At 40.2% G+C, this 17,225-nt stretch overlaps 1 protein-coding gene across 5 annotated transcripts in view; it reads left to right on the forward strand.

The window, feature by feature from the left end:
• LOC108037483 (protein vein) overlaps positions 1-17,225 on the forward strand; it is a 35,473-nt gene that overhangs the window by 14,139 nt on the left and 4,109 nt on the right. For 4 of the 5 annotated variants that reach the window (XM_044457744.1, XM_044457742.1, XM_044457743.1 and 1 more), the window contains exons 2-4: positions 16,156-16,333; positions 16,407-16,534; positions 16,716-16,827. In XM_044457744.1, the coding sequence (XP_044313679.1) occupies positions 16,156-16,333; positions 16,407-16,534; positions 16,716-16,827 (418 nt within the window). Of the gene's footprint in view, positions 1-16,155; positions 16,334-16,406; positions 16,535-16,715; positions 16,828-17,225 lie in introns of those variants that run through there. The other variant, XR_006417476.1, reaches the window with a different exon arrangement.

Consider the following 17,225-nt stretch of genomic DNA (forward strand, 5'->3'; position numbering starts at 1 on the left):
AAGCAAATTGTAAACATTCTATTCATAACGCACTTTGACCAATTTAAATAAATATCAAATATAATTTGATCATAATTTAAAAGGACAAACATAATGTCAAGTTTTCATTTTAATCTATGTTTAATCTGTTTTCCCAACTTGAGCTCCTGAATCATTATTTTTGCCCGCTCATTGATCGTTCGAGCAAGCCAAGATTTTCCAAACAATCTTCGTTTGTTTATTTATTTCGACATTAGTTAATGCGTTTATAATGCGCAAAGGAAGCCACAATGACCACGGCGTTTGCGCGCTGCTGTTGGCGCCTGCTGAACAATTGAGGGGCGATTCCCACGCTGCGTATGAAATAAATTCCCCAGTTGAAATTGTGCGCACAACTCTTTACATTTTAATGATGCCACCGCGCACTGGGCGAAACTTTGAAGCAGCCGCGATTCGCTGCCGAGTCATTTACTTGTTGTCGAGCGCCCCATTATAAATCTGCTAGCCAGCCTATGACAGTTTTTTTTTTGTTTTTGTTTTTTTCCGCCTTTTGCCTCACTGGTTTCTGTATCATTTTTCTTGCTTCTTTCTGTTGGCATAAGAAACAAAATCACCAAAATCACACCAAAATGTGGTTTCTGGGGGCCATTGCTCGAACGGCTGACGCCTGACGTGACTGCAAATGAGCGAATCCGAATGTAGGAGACGGAGAATCGGAATCAGATAACTATATAGACGGTGCGATATGTGGGTGCTGACGGCAAGAGATCGAAAGATACGCCAACGTTCCTTATCGCGACTATCACTCGCAGAAAAATTTCCAAGAAAAGTGCGAACTTTACGCCCATGACGTAGTTATGTTTCGGATGCTCTTCCGATAAAAAAGCACTGAGTAATGCTGGCTACCCATACGTACTTTTGGGAAAAAGTAGTTCCCCCATTACCAAAAGTATAAATATAGAATCTGATGAGCATTTCTGATAAAAAGAGCGCACATTTATCAAAGACGGATGCTGGAACAAATTTAAAAACTAGAAACAGTTAAATGATTACAAAATCATAAAATACTTAACCAGAAGCAAATGTGGGGCACACTAAAGCTTTTCTGAGAAACATGACAAGATTACGGACATGTAGTAAATATTTAAATTGCAAGATAAATAGGAGGTAAAGTGTTAGTAAATGCAATCTAAGCCATAAAATGCAATCTCACTTTGAAAAATAACTATGACGTCAGGAGAAGACATTTGATTTCTTATAGAAGATTTTCCCAGTAATAACTTCCAAAATAAACAAACAAATTTACTTATTTATAACTCACAAAATTAGGTAAAAATCCCACTTTGATCAAAATGGTTATATAAATATCTCGTTTATTATATTAGATGATTTTTATTAAACTTGAATGAAATTACAATTTTAGTTAATTTAATTTAGGAGAGTTAGCAGACTAGGTTGTCTTGTTATTTATTGACAGCGAGTGTCGCGTAATGATCGTAATTTTTGATGATAACCAAAAGTGCCTTCTGTATATTCCTGACTCTGCCTGCCCCTCCGCAAATAACTTACTTTTCCCCCGCAACGATCTCCACTCGATCGCGGAACGATTACCCGATGTGAAGTGGCCACTTTCGAGCAGCGATTACCCAGGCAGCCAGCAACTACCGGGTTGAAGTTGCTGTTGCTCTTGTTGCAAGTTGCAGCTGCAGATGTTGTTGCTGCTACTGCTGTTGATGTTGCCAGACGCATCGCATCTTTATTTAGACACAAAAATGTTGCATGTTTCGCGCTTTTCACCAAATGCGCTTGCCGATCCACATTATTATGCAAAGAGGGTTGCACTATTTACCCAAAAATGGCCGTGGCTAATGATGATGATTGGCCGGCAAAAGAAGAAGAGCGAAGCGGAGTTGCACTTGGCAGTGGCAACAACAATAACAGCAATAACAACAACAACGACAGCGACAACTTGTTGCTGCCGTGCAACAATCTTGGGGCTGCAAATGTGGCCAGCGTTTGTTTATATGTCATTGGCAATTAGTTATTGTATTTATTGTTTACGGCACCCATAGGGATCTGTTTTGCTTCCTGCTAGCTGGGGAATGCGTCTAAATATTTTCTTTTTCCAGGCAATTTTGCACTAGATCGATGATATATTGAACTGCGCAAGGGAAAATTCATTCGGCTTGGCAACTAAAAATTAATTAAATACCATAGACAGAGAGAGAGAGGGAGGGAGAAGTTTTCACATGACGAAATATTTATTTGAAATCTTTCATGTTTCATAAATTTATGTGCAATTTATTTTTAAACAACAACCGTCGACGACGCGACGACAACGTCTGACAAGTCGAAAAGGGGAGAAAGACCCTGATGGCATTCCCCCGCATTGGCCCCCTCCGAAATCTCCCTCTAGACACAAAAGTGTGCCTAATTAGAGCTGCAACAACCAAAAGGAAGATCTTTCCGTGGCGCCAAGTTTGTTGGTTAAGCACTAGAAAAGGAGAGCGCGGCATTTGGATGAGTATGGGGAGCGGGGAGCGAAGAGATCAAAGGGCTGCGGCTGTGGTTGGCGCCCTGTCGGCCTCGATTGCGAAAAAACAGAACGGGCCAGACGGGAAAACTGAAAACCGAAAACTGAAATGAAATCAAAGGGCAGCATGCCACCCACTCACCTGGACTTTTCCCACCCCCAATCAATCAGTGATTCAGCCCTTGGCCAGTGATAATTACAGGTGTTGAAATCAAACAACATCGCTCGCGGGGGTGTTGTTATCAGGGAAACAGATCTCTGGAGAGCTCCCATTGGGGGGTTGGAAAAAGCATGGGGAGTCTGGGGAACTGATATGAAAGCAATTAGCAGCAGCGACTTGGCAACCAGCTGGCTTTTTTCCACAGAATTTGTCAAGCTGTGACTTTGATCTGCGGAAATGTTCGGCAGCAACAACTTTGAATTTGATTTGAAAATGCAGCCGCACCTCCACCCAAAACAAAAACAAAACCAACACAAAAAAAAAAAATGAAGAAAAAACCGAAAACAACCAGCAGCAGCAGCGGCAGCAGCAGGGTCTTTTCTTATTTATAGCCACAATTTTTATGCTCCATTTCAATGGGCCTGCGGAGGAGGGGATCGGCTGAGCAGGCCGTCGTCGCCCCTTTGAAGATTGTGTGCTGGTGCTACCCCTCTAACCACTTGATTGCACTTTTCGCAGCATAAAATATACATTTATGTGCGTCTGCAATCGGAGAAACAAAACAAAAAACAACCAGCCACACACTCGCTCGCATCGAGACTAGAAAACTATATAAAATTGATTTCCCCACCCGCACAATGGCCGGGCCGACAATGAAGCGCCATTGAAGCGCAACCAAATTAATCTTTCAACGACAATTACAATTAATTATAAACGCCCCCGCCGGCTGCTCCGGGCCAACTACTCTCGTCCAGCTCACAAAAGCCTTAGAATTTCCAAAAAAGAAATATATAAAAAACAGAATCCAATTGGCTTGCTGAAAGTGCGTCTCTGTGTTTGCCAGCTACAACTAGTGTGTGTATCGACAGCTGGTGGCCACCACGTCTGGCGTTCGAATTTGGTTCAAACAGGCCAACTAGACGAAGCTTGAATGTTCTTACCAATGTTATGAAGGCTTGGGGAAATAGAAAAAATGGGGTATAACATAAATTGCATGAATATGTTTGAAAAATTGGTTAAAATGTCTAGAAATATGCTTGTAACACTTAGAGGGGAACATGTCAAAAAACATTTGGAAGTAATATTAAAATAATTTTTAAATCAATTTTTATTAGGACAACCTTTTAACAGAAATAGTTATCAGTTTTAAAAATGTATAAGACTTAATTTTTTCAAAAGTATTAACTTTTACTTTCGAATTTTTCAACTTTTTCCAATTTAGATCAAGTTTGGCCTTTAAAATATTTATTTGTTATACAATAATTTGAAATAATTTCTTATTATTTAATACAAATACATTTATTCAATGCAAATAGTTTATTTCAAATCAATATGAGCTAAATAACAAGGCTTTGATAAATGGTTTGTCATAAATTGTATACAAACATTACACAATTTTTGTAAGCAGTTTTTCCTAATTACATTTAGTTATCATTAAGTCCATTCCATCAAAGCTCTCTTAAATAAAGATATTTAGTTAGCCCATGGATTGGATATATGTGAGCGTATATGTAAACATTTTCTCGGCTGGTGTTTTAATTTTCATCTGTCTAGCGCTCGGCCCCATACACAAAGCACCATCAAGTCGGATCCGTATCTGTATCTGTATCTGTATCCATTCCATCCATCGGTCCATCTATCTTTCTATCTATCAGTCTCAGCGCTCGCCTAATTACGAAAAGATGAAAGCGCTGTTTGTGGGCCAGCGTCCGTCCATGTGGGCTGGGGCCCACCCACCCGAAGCATCCACCGACTATCCAAAGCATCCGAAACAACACCTTGGTGGATCGGTTCGGTGGTTGGGTGGATCGGTGGATCGGTGGATCGGCGGGATCCCTTTTCGGGGGCTGAACCACAGACTGCGCTGCCTGTTAACGGCAGCTACTTAATTTCGTATTAATAAACATCACAAATGTTGTAATAGTTTGGCACCTTATTTATTTATTTTCCATTTTATGGCCGGGGGGCCATCGAATGGCGGCAAACATTCTGATTTCTGAGATCTCTTTTCATCGATGGCAGGCGATTTCTTTTCGCAACAACAAAATGTACACACTCAAATGATTGACGGACGGCGATCGACCAAAATTGTTTAAACAAATTTCGTTGATTCTTCTGGTTAGTTGTGCAATTTGGATGTTCGTTGAAATCGAGCAACAATGTTGATTCCGTTTCGAATTTGGATATTGACTTTGGTTTTTGTGTGGGTGTGGAAACCTTTTCAGACTAGATTTATCGAGGCGTAACTATTTTGAGTAGAGCAATGGGAAATACTGCAGTGTAAATTTGAATAATTTTATAGTCTTTTGTTTGGATATTACCTTTTCAACACATCGTTAGCATGGTTATGAAAATATACGAACGACATAAATTTCTTGATTCTGGGGAAAATATTTATGGGAAAGCTATCACAAAATTCCGGAAAAACTATTAAATTGTATTGTATTTCATCAGTGCTACTATAAAGCAAATCACAGGGAAATATACTTAAATATTTGTTGATTAAAATCGGCAAATGGCATCAAAGAAAAATAATTATAAGTAAAAAGGTGATTCCCAAAAAGTGTTTTAAAAGATTCCAATCCATTGCCAATTCTAAAGGAATCACAGAAAATAGCTGGTGCAAGAAATGGGTTTCCCAGTATCATTTCATGGGGTTCCAATCAATTAAAACATATTTGGGGTTCCCAAGAACAATAGTAAAATGTTTTGCCAGACTTAGGGTCAGCTAAAATCAAAATAGATAAGGTGAATCTTATCTAATGGGTTCTGATAACGAATGGCCTTGCCGCACACTTAACGCCTGCAGTTAAATGAACTGCAAATGGTGTTTCGCGGAAAATATAACCAAAAGACGCGACCGATAGCTGGGGAACACAAGGCTGTCAGAGTCATAAATATTTCGACAGTCAAAACAGAGTCAAGCCGAGTGTAAACAGAAAGTATTTCGAAAGATGAATTTATTAAGAGCTCAATAAGTAAATGGAAAATGCAGCAGTAAAAATGCGAATCGCATTTTCCGGCACTGCAATTATAGGACACACAAACGCATACAATTTCGTTGATTTCCACCGATATATATATTTAGTACAGATATATATGTGGGATAAGTATAGATATTTGCACAGATTGTTGCCGTCTGCCGAATGGTTTCCAAGAATTGTGGGCGTGGCAGTTGCGGCCGCCGCCGATGATGATGAGTGTTGATATTTAGCTGGAAGAGCCAGCGAATCATGGCCAACAGAGAGCCGCCGGCTCGTTACGTCATCGCTGTTCAATGGTGCGTATGATTAATTTCGTTTGCGGTCTGTTTTCCACTTTTTTCCCGAAGTGGCAAGGCGACTGACTACTGGTGGAAAAGTGCAACTGCAACCGTCGAGAAGTTCCCACAAATAGCTGAAGTTCACTTTTGGTTGCTTTTGCCTGCCTTTTCTCCAGGCATTTTCACATTTTCCACTCGCCGAGTGCTGTGTTGTTGTTACCAAAGTTGTTGCCCACTTTTGGACATTTAAGCCGCTTTTGGCGTGCGTACAACTTCAAAAGCTGCCAACTCTGGCTGCAGCAGTTGCAGTTGCAGCTTGCAGTGGCTTCTGCTGTTGCTGTTGCAGTTGCTGTTTCTGCTGCTGCTGCTGCTGCTACTTTTTTCCTGCTCAGCTGATTTATGCGCCCGCTTTACGAGTGTAGGCGCTTTTCATGTAATCTGGCGGGTAATCCAAGTGGCCAAAGCGTGAGAACTTTACACACACCACGAAAATGCAGACCGGCCAGTTGGCCCGGCCGACTTCCGTATCATTTGTGTTCAATCAGCGAACATGCACCAAATTTAACTGCCAGGTGCTGGATTGCCGGGCTTTTGGCCAGCTGAGTTGGTAGTGAGTTGATCGTTGTGGGTGTGAACCGTTAAGTCCGCTCGCCGAAGGTCGTCGTTTTTCAGCCAGCTGCAGCCCCACTCTCTCTTTCCAGGCCCCAAAACAATGCGAAATAAAAAATGGTTCTGCCCAGATTTTCTCACGCTGATAAACACAAGAAACAGAAAACCCACTGCCGGGAGTGGAAAACTTTGAAGTTGTCGGCTCAGCAGATCAGCAGATCAGCAGCTCTGAAGCGGCTGAAACGGCTGAAGGATTCACAGCGCTGACAAATGTCAGTCAGGCTCAAATCCCAGTACGTGTCCGAGATAAGCTCGTCATGAGGATGAGGATGAGAATGAGGAGTCTTTGCCACTGCAGTTTGCAACTTTTCCTCCACTTGCCACTCCACCTTTCTCTCTCTCTCTCTTGCGGTAATGTGCTCATTTTCCTTTTGCGGCAATTCACCTGAAATTGGGTTAACTTCGGTTCGGTCAAGATTTTGCTCTAGATTCGGCCACAACGATCATAACCAGGATGATGTCGATGAGATGCCGGCTTATTATTGAGTTAGCCATTGCCGAGCGGGGGCCATGATAACTTTCTGGCTATTTTTAGAGCCTGCAGGGCGCGTCCCCATCGCGATAAGCTGACAAAGACGCAGACACACAGACACGCAGACAGAGGGGCCCGAAGAACGCTTAGTCATTCCACTTGTTGGCCAGGCTCACCCACGTAACTCAAAATCCAGACGAGGCCACGACTGTAACCTCAGGCTGCACGGGGAAAAAATATGATCAATATGTTGTATAAAAAATTGTTTATAATTTGAAGTTACATTTAAACCCCTGAAGCTTACAAAAGAATTGTCTTCAACATTTCTTAGTGGAGTTTTGACAGTGCTCCAATATTAGATAGCCTATTGTTTTCTTACACTTTAGCTTGCTTTTAAATCTCTCAACAATATACATGAATATCAGTTCTTATATGCGATCAAGTTTAAGTTGCTTGTTAAAGCTCCTGCACAAATTTATTTTTAAATATTAAAAATATATTGTTAATGTATTTAAAAATATTTTTTTGTGTTCCCATTACTGCACATATTTTTATATTTTTTTTAATTTTGTAACTTACCGCATTAGTTTTTCGGATAAACTACTGAAACGGTTGATTATATATATATAATTATATATGTTTATATTTTTTTTAAATTTGAAAATGTGTTTATTTGATTATCTCTTTATTTTCTTTGTTAAATTAAAAACTTGATCAATTTTTTGTTCTGTGTGGGGATGGGCTGGCAGCAAACAAAAATGTCGTCGGGGGAAATTGATCGATTTAAAAAGAATTAAGATCATCGTCCACGTTTTGCGTCCTCATCCTGACTCACTGACTTAGTGAACGACTAAGCCGCCAGCTCCATCTGCATCTGCATCTGCGGCGAGTGCAACTTAATTATGGTTTGTTTATTCTGCATCTGCCCCCTCCCCCGCCGCCTTTCCTTCATGGCCGTCTTGGAAGTCTTGGCCCGGCTGGGAGGTGCGCTTTGTCATTGCCAAACAATTGCAGTCAGTCGTCGCGGTCTTGGCCCGATGGCTTCGTCCGTGTCTCCGCTCTGGGCCTTGGGTATTGGGTACTGGGTACTGGGTACTGGGTACTGGTTACTGGGTCTTCTTGGTCTGCGGTCTGCCCTGAGATGGCTATCAGCAATCAGGCGCTTTGTGCGCCAGCCATCCGAACCCAAGAAGCCTGATGAGCAGAAGCCCCCATTCAAGCTGAGGCGACAGGGGAAATAATATGGAAGCGAACTTCTGCAAGTTGCAATTTTCGATTTGCATTAATCAAACAAAGTCGTAAAAATAATACGAACAAAAATACTCGCAGCAGACGATAACAGATAACAGACTGGGATTTTGATGACAGTGAGCGTGACGAAGAGTGAGAGGCACAAAGCAAACTATCTTAACCTTGGGCGCATGTAGACACCCACTGGATTGCATTCGGAAAATATCACACGCTGTCAGCAAGGGCAGAAAAACGTACCCAAGTTGTTTGTGTACAAGCACTGAAAGAAATTTTTAAAACATGTATTTACGAAGTAAGAAAATTTGGATATTTTAGGCTTTATTTTAGCTTACTAATTCATTTTTATAGATGGGGCTTACATAGATTTTAAATAATTGCCAGGAGTAATATGTTCTAAATCAACCTAAATCAGATTTGAAATTATAAAAAAATCGTTTGATAGATAAGTCCAACAAAAATACAAAAGATCTATAAACACAGCAATAATAATTAATATGATACACTTACATCTTTAAAAATATTTGTGTAAGCATAAGTGTCCACTATTCTTTAATTCATATGACCATCAGTATAAATACCACAACTATCTAATCAGTGATCGCTAAACTCCATTTAATTGTCGATTTTGTTTGATTTGCAATCAAAGCATTTTTAAGATGTTAGTCATCTCAGATTGTCAAAGTTATATGTGACGACAACGCATTCTCTAAGCTGATATCACGTTTAGCTAATACTAGAGTTATGCCATTGATAAATCGAGTGACTCACTGGCCGAGTATGCACTATTATGTCAAGTTGAAGAACCAAGCATAAATGGAATATCCAACCCTGAAATACGAAGACAAACACCGGCAGTTTTTCCACCGCCCCCTTCGGGCTTATCGGCTTTATCACTGCCGCATTGTTTGGATTCACACGCCCCCAACAAAAAGGGGGAAAGCAACACAAACAACACAAACAAACAAACAAAACAACAAGCTGAATTATGCACAGGGAGAAATATTTGGTGAGAGCGCTAAATGGCTATGGAATACGGACAAATTTACATAGAATCGCTGAGCAAACATTTGCATAACATTTTGACAGTTTCGTGAAAAACATGCCAAGAGGTGGTCCCAAACAATCACACCAACAATAACAATATTAATAACAATAACAATAAGAATAAGAATAACAACAAAGACAGTAACAGGAGCGGGAAAAGCAGTAGGTAACAGCAGAGTCAACAACTCCCGACTACGTCATCTGCCACCCACTGTTGACGCATCTTCATCACGTGCATCGTGGAAAGTTTGTTACGTTGTTATCGAGATGAAGAATTCCATTCCTGATAGAATGCCAGCAGATTGTAAATCGGGAGTTAAGCGGGGAGTTTTGGAATGGGAGCAGATAAGGCGGAGATTGAATGAGGTTGAGTGTCTTACCCTTCAGAGATCGCATATTGTTTGATAAATGTTATGGGTGACATTGATAATTCAGACCATTTACAACTTAATGATAATGTTACATAAATTAACAGGAGGATAAACTGGGAAATGGGAGATTGATTGAGGCTAAATAGATTTTTCTTTATACATCTCAAAAAATATTATACAATTTCCACTAAATGTTAAGTAAAGTAAATTATCGATTACCAATTTGAATTATAATTTTATCAGGGGATCAATTCAAAGTTCAAAATTGAAATTAAGTTCAGTACTTTTCGTAGATTTGAACCAATATCTTCCATTTATTATTATTATTAATAATTGGGCATTTCTACATTTATAAAAGTCCAAAACTAGGGCACTAAAGTTTCCCAATTAAGAAGATATTTTAAAGAATTAATATAATTCTCAGGAATTAATATAATTCTTAAGAATTAATATAATTCTTAAGAATTCATATAATTCTTAAGAATTCATATAATTCTGAATTAATATAATTCTGAATTAATATAATTCTGAAGAATTCATATAATTCTAAAGAATTAATAAAATTCTAAGGCATAAATATAAAATGTATTCAATAGATAAAGATAGACCAATTAAACTAACGATTTGGTTAATTGGTCGTAGACTTTATATATAGGAAATAAAATAAATTTGCCATTTAATAAATCTGCTGAACGTCAAGCTAATTTCTGAACGCTTAGCACATGTCTAGACTATTTATTTTGGGAATTCGTTGTGTAAAGATACAATATATTTTTGAAAATACGTGTAAGCGCACGAGCATACTACAATTATTAGTAATTGACACCCATAACTAATAAAGATATTTTTATATAGTGGTATTTAATTTGGCAATTACCTAGTCTAAAGGCCATAAAAATTAAAAAAAATTAATTGCACGTTAGTTTGGGAATATTTTAAAGAAGATTCCCTCTTTGAAGTAACTCCATAATCTTTAATAACACATTGCAGTAAAAGTTTCCTCATAAATCTGGGCTTTGTGTTATCTGCAACAGCAGCTGCAGCGTTAGCAGTATCATTACCACCCGCATTAGCCAAAAAAGCAACGGTGGCAACGGTGGCTGACTTAGTGATAAGCTTTTCGGGGGCATTAGTCAGAGGAACGTGAGAATGTTTGCCTCGGTGATAAGGCATATATGGCGATATATGACCGATGGGAGGTTGGAGATCGCCGTTCTGGTTTGGCGTAACAGCTGGGCGCACAGAAACCCAAAAACGAGACGGCCAAAAAGAAGGGAGAAGAAAATAGAGCAGCGGCAAACAAAGAAAGCCAGCCGAATAAACAAAACAAATGCGCTATAAAAGAGGTAGGCAGAATAGAACCGAGCAGATCAGATCAGATCAGAGCAGATCAGCAGCGAAGTGAAGCGAATTTGTTGGCATTTAGCGGCTGAAACTGAGGCAAAGACAATTGATGCCGATGGCGATGCATGGGGGCCAGCGATCTTCGCTCACTTGACTTAATTAAACGCTGCAGACAGCGGTTAAAAATACATGTGAAAGGGGAAGTTCAAATGTGTGAGCTATAGAAGATCTGGGGGCGGGGTGTTGGCTGATGGGGATATGGGGCCTTATGCTTATCGCTTATCTAGGCGAGATTACACTTCTCATTCTTCCTAATGGAAATGCGCCTCAGACTGGATCCCAGCAGTTTCCATTTGCTATTCTGTTTGTTGCCGCTGAAGATTTACCCCCACGAAATGATTCTTGTTATTGCTGCTGTCTCTCTATTTGCTTGAGTTGTCAGCGCCAGCGACAAAAACGTGGAAAGGCAGCGCTTCAAAGGAAATCACAGTGCGTATACGCAATGTGCAAATAAACAAGACGACAACGTGAATAGAAAAAAGACGACAAGAATCGCAAACAAACATGGAAAAATCGACGTCAGCCAAATGGCGACAACGTTGCTGCTATTTTCCTGGTTTTATTAGTTCTGCCAGCATTTTGGCCACACGTGCCAGCCATCCATTCACCCATCTCCCATCTATCCATACAGCCATCTAGCCATCCCATCCATCTGCCTTTTGCCCAACTCACAACATGCGAAAATCTTTTCTTTGACTTTCCCGTCTTGTGTTTTGTGAAAAAGAAACGACATCATTCGCCTATGTTTGTTGCTGTTTTATTCGAAATGAATCGGAAGATGTTTCCCATGTTTGCTTGGGTATTGGAACTTTGGTTTACTTGGACATATCTGCTGGCATATCGAATTTCGTATTGGAATGTCTTCAAAAATGCTTTTAAATCTTTCCCAGACACACACGTGAAGTAATGGTTAGGGAAAATTATATGTGATACAAGTGTTTTAGCTTAAAAAGATTTTAGTTTTGTATTTCCAAAGGCAGTTTTTATACTAAGAAATGGGAGAAATCTTTGCGACCAAACATTACCAAGATGCGTAAGCCCAGATAATCCTGGAAAAGTAGCAAGATTTAAATTCAATTATCTGATTTGCACATGAGTTATTAGTTCAGCTGATTTTAACATGCAGAATAAAAGTAAATAGCCTGTTTTCACACTGATAACAGTAATTGACTTGCACTTTACTGGCAAGCGGCGCTATGAGCAATTATTTGCCATTGCCTAGGCCAACACGGCGTATGCGCAATGCCCACTGGCACTATGGACACCTCAGCCAATAAACTTGTATGGAAGACACTTATCTGCCCTGGGGCCGTAATCACGCAAATATTATCAGGGCGTTAACTGAAGTGCCCCGAATGAGACGCGTGCTACAATTGTTAAGTTTCATCCAGACAAATAAGATAGTGACGGATACATATCGCATGAAGCGCACTCGTAGTGTTTGTTTATGGCCCGATAAATCACTGACGTCGGGAACTCTACGCAAGAGAATCCAATCCAGCAGTGACACAATGTCGCGAGCCAATAAAAATGAATCAAAAATAATCAAATAAATAACACTCGAACGCATTCGAAATCATAAATAACCGCGTCGGTTAAAGAGGGAAATTTATATGAATTTTATTTTTTGGAAAAACTTCCGCTGACAGCGGCAGCATCTCGGCATCGTGGCATCTTGGCAAATGTGGGTCACTCGCCGAGCTGCCAAAATAAATTGTCTCTTTCGTTCCCACTCGCAGCGAGTATTGGAAGATTATACAAATAACACAACATATATCTTTTGAGGGAGAAATAATAAGCGAAAAGCGCATTTCACATTGCACAATTGGGATAAACCCAGGCGAACAATGATCGGCGTGGTAATGACTATGTAAATTGCCGTCTGGTGGATGAATGAATAGTGAATATCGCATGGCGAACGTGAATATATATATATATATATAGAGTTGATGGGTTCGCAGCCAATTTGACCCGGCAGATGGCGCCAGTCGGCGTGTCGCATGCAATTCCGCTGATTAATTCAATGCAAAGCAACTTCATTTTCGCCCGACAACCTGAGCGATAACCACATGTTTTTCCCCCGATGCTACCCGCTTTTCTTGATGGATTTGCATGAATCATTGGCGGCAGCGTCACGCTCGGGAAGAAAAGCGCGTCGGGCCCCAAAATGAAATGCAAAAATATTATTTGAAATATGAAAAGTTATTTTAATGCTCCCTGTCGCTGTGCTGTCTGTGTGCTAAATTGGGGAGGCAGGCAACGAGGCGACGACGACGACGACAGTTTTCCTCCGTTTTCTTTGGCAGCGCTTCCTTCCATAGTGGCACTTGCTACTTGCCACTTGTACTTGTACTTGTGTATGCCAGACTTTTCCGGAAGCGCGTCGCGACATCAGCCTTTTTGACGTAGGCACTGGCCCAAAGTTGTTGACGCACTCGCCAAACGCACACACCAGGGCCAACTGAAAGGCCAATGCGCCCGGCTGGAGCAGGGTATCGGATTTCAGTTCGATTCGTTCATCCTTTATCCTCCGAACCAATTGACATTGACAAATCAAACGGCAATGGGCGAAATCTAATTACACACAGAAAGAAATATATGAAGAGATAATATATACAAGAAATGTAATATATTTTCAATCAGATATGTTAAAAGCATGTAAATGTAATCCATATTTTCAAAGATTTTTATTTGCATTAGCATTTATTTGAATTAGCATTTTAATTAATCAAGCATTAGCTTTTATTGCCAGTCTACTTGTTAACAATCATTTAGGTTGAACACTATTCACACATCAAATAATTTCAAAAATGATTTGTTTTTTTTTTCTTCTGTGCTGCCAAAAAGACCAATGGCCCGAACAAAAGCACATATTTTGAAGCGCATAATTAAGTCATAATAATAATAAGATCGGTGGAGGCGGTGGGGAAGTGGGCAATATGATATGCCAATTTTTGGCTGAACCGAAAGCCGAACACACGCAGAAGGCAAATAAAAATGTTCATCTTATTATTCTGGCTGGGATTTCTGGTTAAATCAAAGCGGGAACCGCTGAGGGGCATTTCGGGGGGGAAGGGTGGACGGGTGGGCATATGAAGTAGGAGCTGTTCATGACAATTGTCAACTTGTTTTGCGTGTGCCCGTGTGTTGGGTGCCTTCAATTCTTAATCGCCTTGTGTGCCGTGGACACTTGTGAGTTGACGTTTTGGATCTCTTCCACACAGATGCACACACACACACATATCCATTGCCACACAGATACACACGCACACAGAGACGACTCACAATTTGGGAGCGTGAGAAAGTGGCGCGCACAATTAAAATGCTGCTTTATGGCCCGACGCTGGGCCAAACATAAATTATAAACAATAATTTATCTTTAAATATACTCAAAATGTTATAGAATAAATACACCTATAGAAACATTTACACTGGAAACCAAAACAAAGTCTCTAAGTAGATGGGGCAATCAAGGTAAAAAAGAAAGAGAATAGAACTATGCAATTTATTTTTCTTAAAAGTTACATCCTCAAAGAGTTTTAAGGGGTTCTTTCAAGATTATCTCCTCTCCAACATTTTATTCTTCCATATAATATTAGAAGAAACTTATGCTTTACTTTAAAGATATTAAAAATATTTATTTAAATATTTCTAATGCAATTGTATTAAGTTAATTGAATCTTTAATCTTTTTTTTATAAATTATGGCATTCAAGGGAATTTCAAGGCAAACCTTTTCCATTTAAATGCATTTTTTTCCAATTCCAAAACCTTAAAACCCATCCTTGCGTGTCGCTTTCGCCCAGTGTACATTTTCAAATATAAAATCACATTATATATGTATATATATACATATATCCATATGGACAGCTTCGTCTGGCCACGCGATCCTCATCGCATAAATTAACATTTGCCGGGCATTAAATCAGCGCAGACTTTGTAGACTGCTTGGAACTGCCTCACCCGCGTGGAATAAATAGATGTATAGTACATTCGTATTCCCTGCCAATTGCATAACGACCGAGGGTGTTCTGTGGATGTGCACTCTTTCCTGCCACCTTTTCCTGCCACCCACCGCAGTGCGAGGAATAGCACCGAAATAGACCCGCCGATCGATGAATGATCATGATCACCGCTGGTGAATCACTTGGACAGCGCACGCAGGTCTCAATTAGCATGTGACGAGCACTTAGCCAACCCGGCCCCTCCCCCCAAACCCCCACTAAGCCCGCCCCCGCCCACCGGACACGTGATATGGCGGCTAATTTAGGCACTCGCCGGCGGGGGAGTGGCACATCGCCTTTCGTCTTTCGCGATTCGCCATTCGCCGAAGAGACACAAGTTTCATTGCCAATTTGTCGGCATTGATGAGTCAGTCTGTTGTGACTCTTTAATATGTAATTGGGTAACTTATAAAGAAATATATTTAAACCGCAAGTGGGGGACAAGCCTCTTGATAAAGAGTGCAAAGCTAGGGGCACGTGATGGAGGTTGGGGATGGTCATAAAAGCGTGATCCCTTAGATAAGAACTACAATTTAATCAGTCATTCTCCGGTAAAAATAAAAAATCCAGATTTTATTAGATATTAAATTGCAATACAAGTCAATAGAAGAAATAAAATCTTGACGTACAAACCCATTAATTTGCTTTGTCATAGCAACTGCACCAATTTTCCGCCCATAAACTTTTTCACCTTCAAAAAGTGCCAAACAAATGAACACTTTTTAACGATCTCCAGCCAACTTAAGAAGCAAAAAGACCAAACAAACGCGACGACCATAAAAAAAGCGCAAGTGAAAATTCACCAAGAATTCGAATAATTTCTAGTTAGCTATTTTGTTTACGGCTGTCTGAGAATCATATGAAGTCGATAAAGGCAGGTGGAAAATTCCGCCATTATCCCCTTATATCCAAAGTTGTTGATGTTCTCGATCGATTGAAGATCGAAAAATCGAAATCACCGGAAAGCGAAATGCATGGCCTAATGGTTTGCCTGGTCTTTCTTACAGCACAGAACGCATCGATCACGTCGATCACCTCGGTGCCGAACAATACCACCATCGAGCACGGCCGGGAGCTGAAGATCGTCTGCAAGGTGACGGGCCAGCCGCCCCCGAAGGTCACCTGGTTCAAGGACGACAAGTCCATCAATCGCAAGCGCAACGTTTACCAATTCAAGCATCACAAGTGAGTTCGATTTGGGGTCTTTTTCCAAGTAATATATCTAATGAATTGTTTTTGGGGAATACCCCTTTTGCAGAAGACGTTCCGAGCTGATCGTGCGCTCCTTCAATAGTTCCTCCGATGCCGGCAAGTACGAGTGCCGGGCCAAGAATAAAGCCAGCAAGGCGATCTTCAAGCGCCGCATCATGATCAAGGCCTCAGCAGGTGAGTCTGTTTGGATTTTGATCCGTGGGTGGGATTTTATGTGCCACACACATCTCACATTCGATGTTATGTCGTCGGCCCCTTGCGGAATGCTCCAATTCATTTCTAATTTATGGCGCTTGTATAATTTTATTTATTTAAATTCATCCTTGTAAATCAAATTGTTTTGCCTGCTTTTCAGTTCTCTTTCCGTTGGACCAGTCGCGCAGCTCGGGCACCCCCTGTCACTTCGCATTCTGCCTCCATGGCGGCACTTGTATGATGATAGCGGATCTGAACGCGATCTTCTGCATGTGAGTACTAAATGTGTAACTTTAAATCTTATAACATTCCTTGATAATATAAACCTAGTAGTCATTGCTTCGGCATTCTTTATACGAGTATGTCAAATCAATGGCTAGCGAATAGCAAGTATAGACAAATGCCAGTATAGACAAACACAAATTTTTTTTTTTTTCTTTACACAATCTTAATTATAATTCTTTATCAAAATAATAACTGCAAAAGTGTATACTTTTCTTGACCCTACAACTTCCTTCCGACTTTCAAAAGGAAATATCCAATACCCGAAAACATCTTTTAAAAAATTCAAATGCAAATTAACCGCATATAGTGTCTAAATAAAGACTCCCTTTCAACTTTTTCAAATCAAATTGAACTAACTTTTTTAAGTGCTTAAAATGCTCAGAAA

The sequence above is a fragment of the Drosophila rhopaloa genome, unplaced genomic scaffold (genome assembly GCF_018152115.1).
Source record: "Drosophila rhopaloa isolate 14029-0021.01 unplaced genomic scaffold, ASM1815211v1 contig_163, whole genome shotgun sequence".
NCBI classification, from domain to species: domain Eukaryota; kingdom Metazoa; phylum Arthropoda; class Insecta; order Diptera; family Drosophilidae; genus Drosophila; species Drosophila rhopaloa.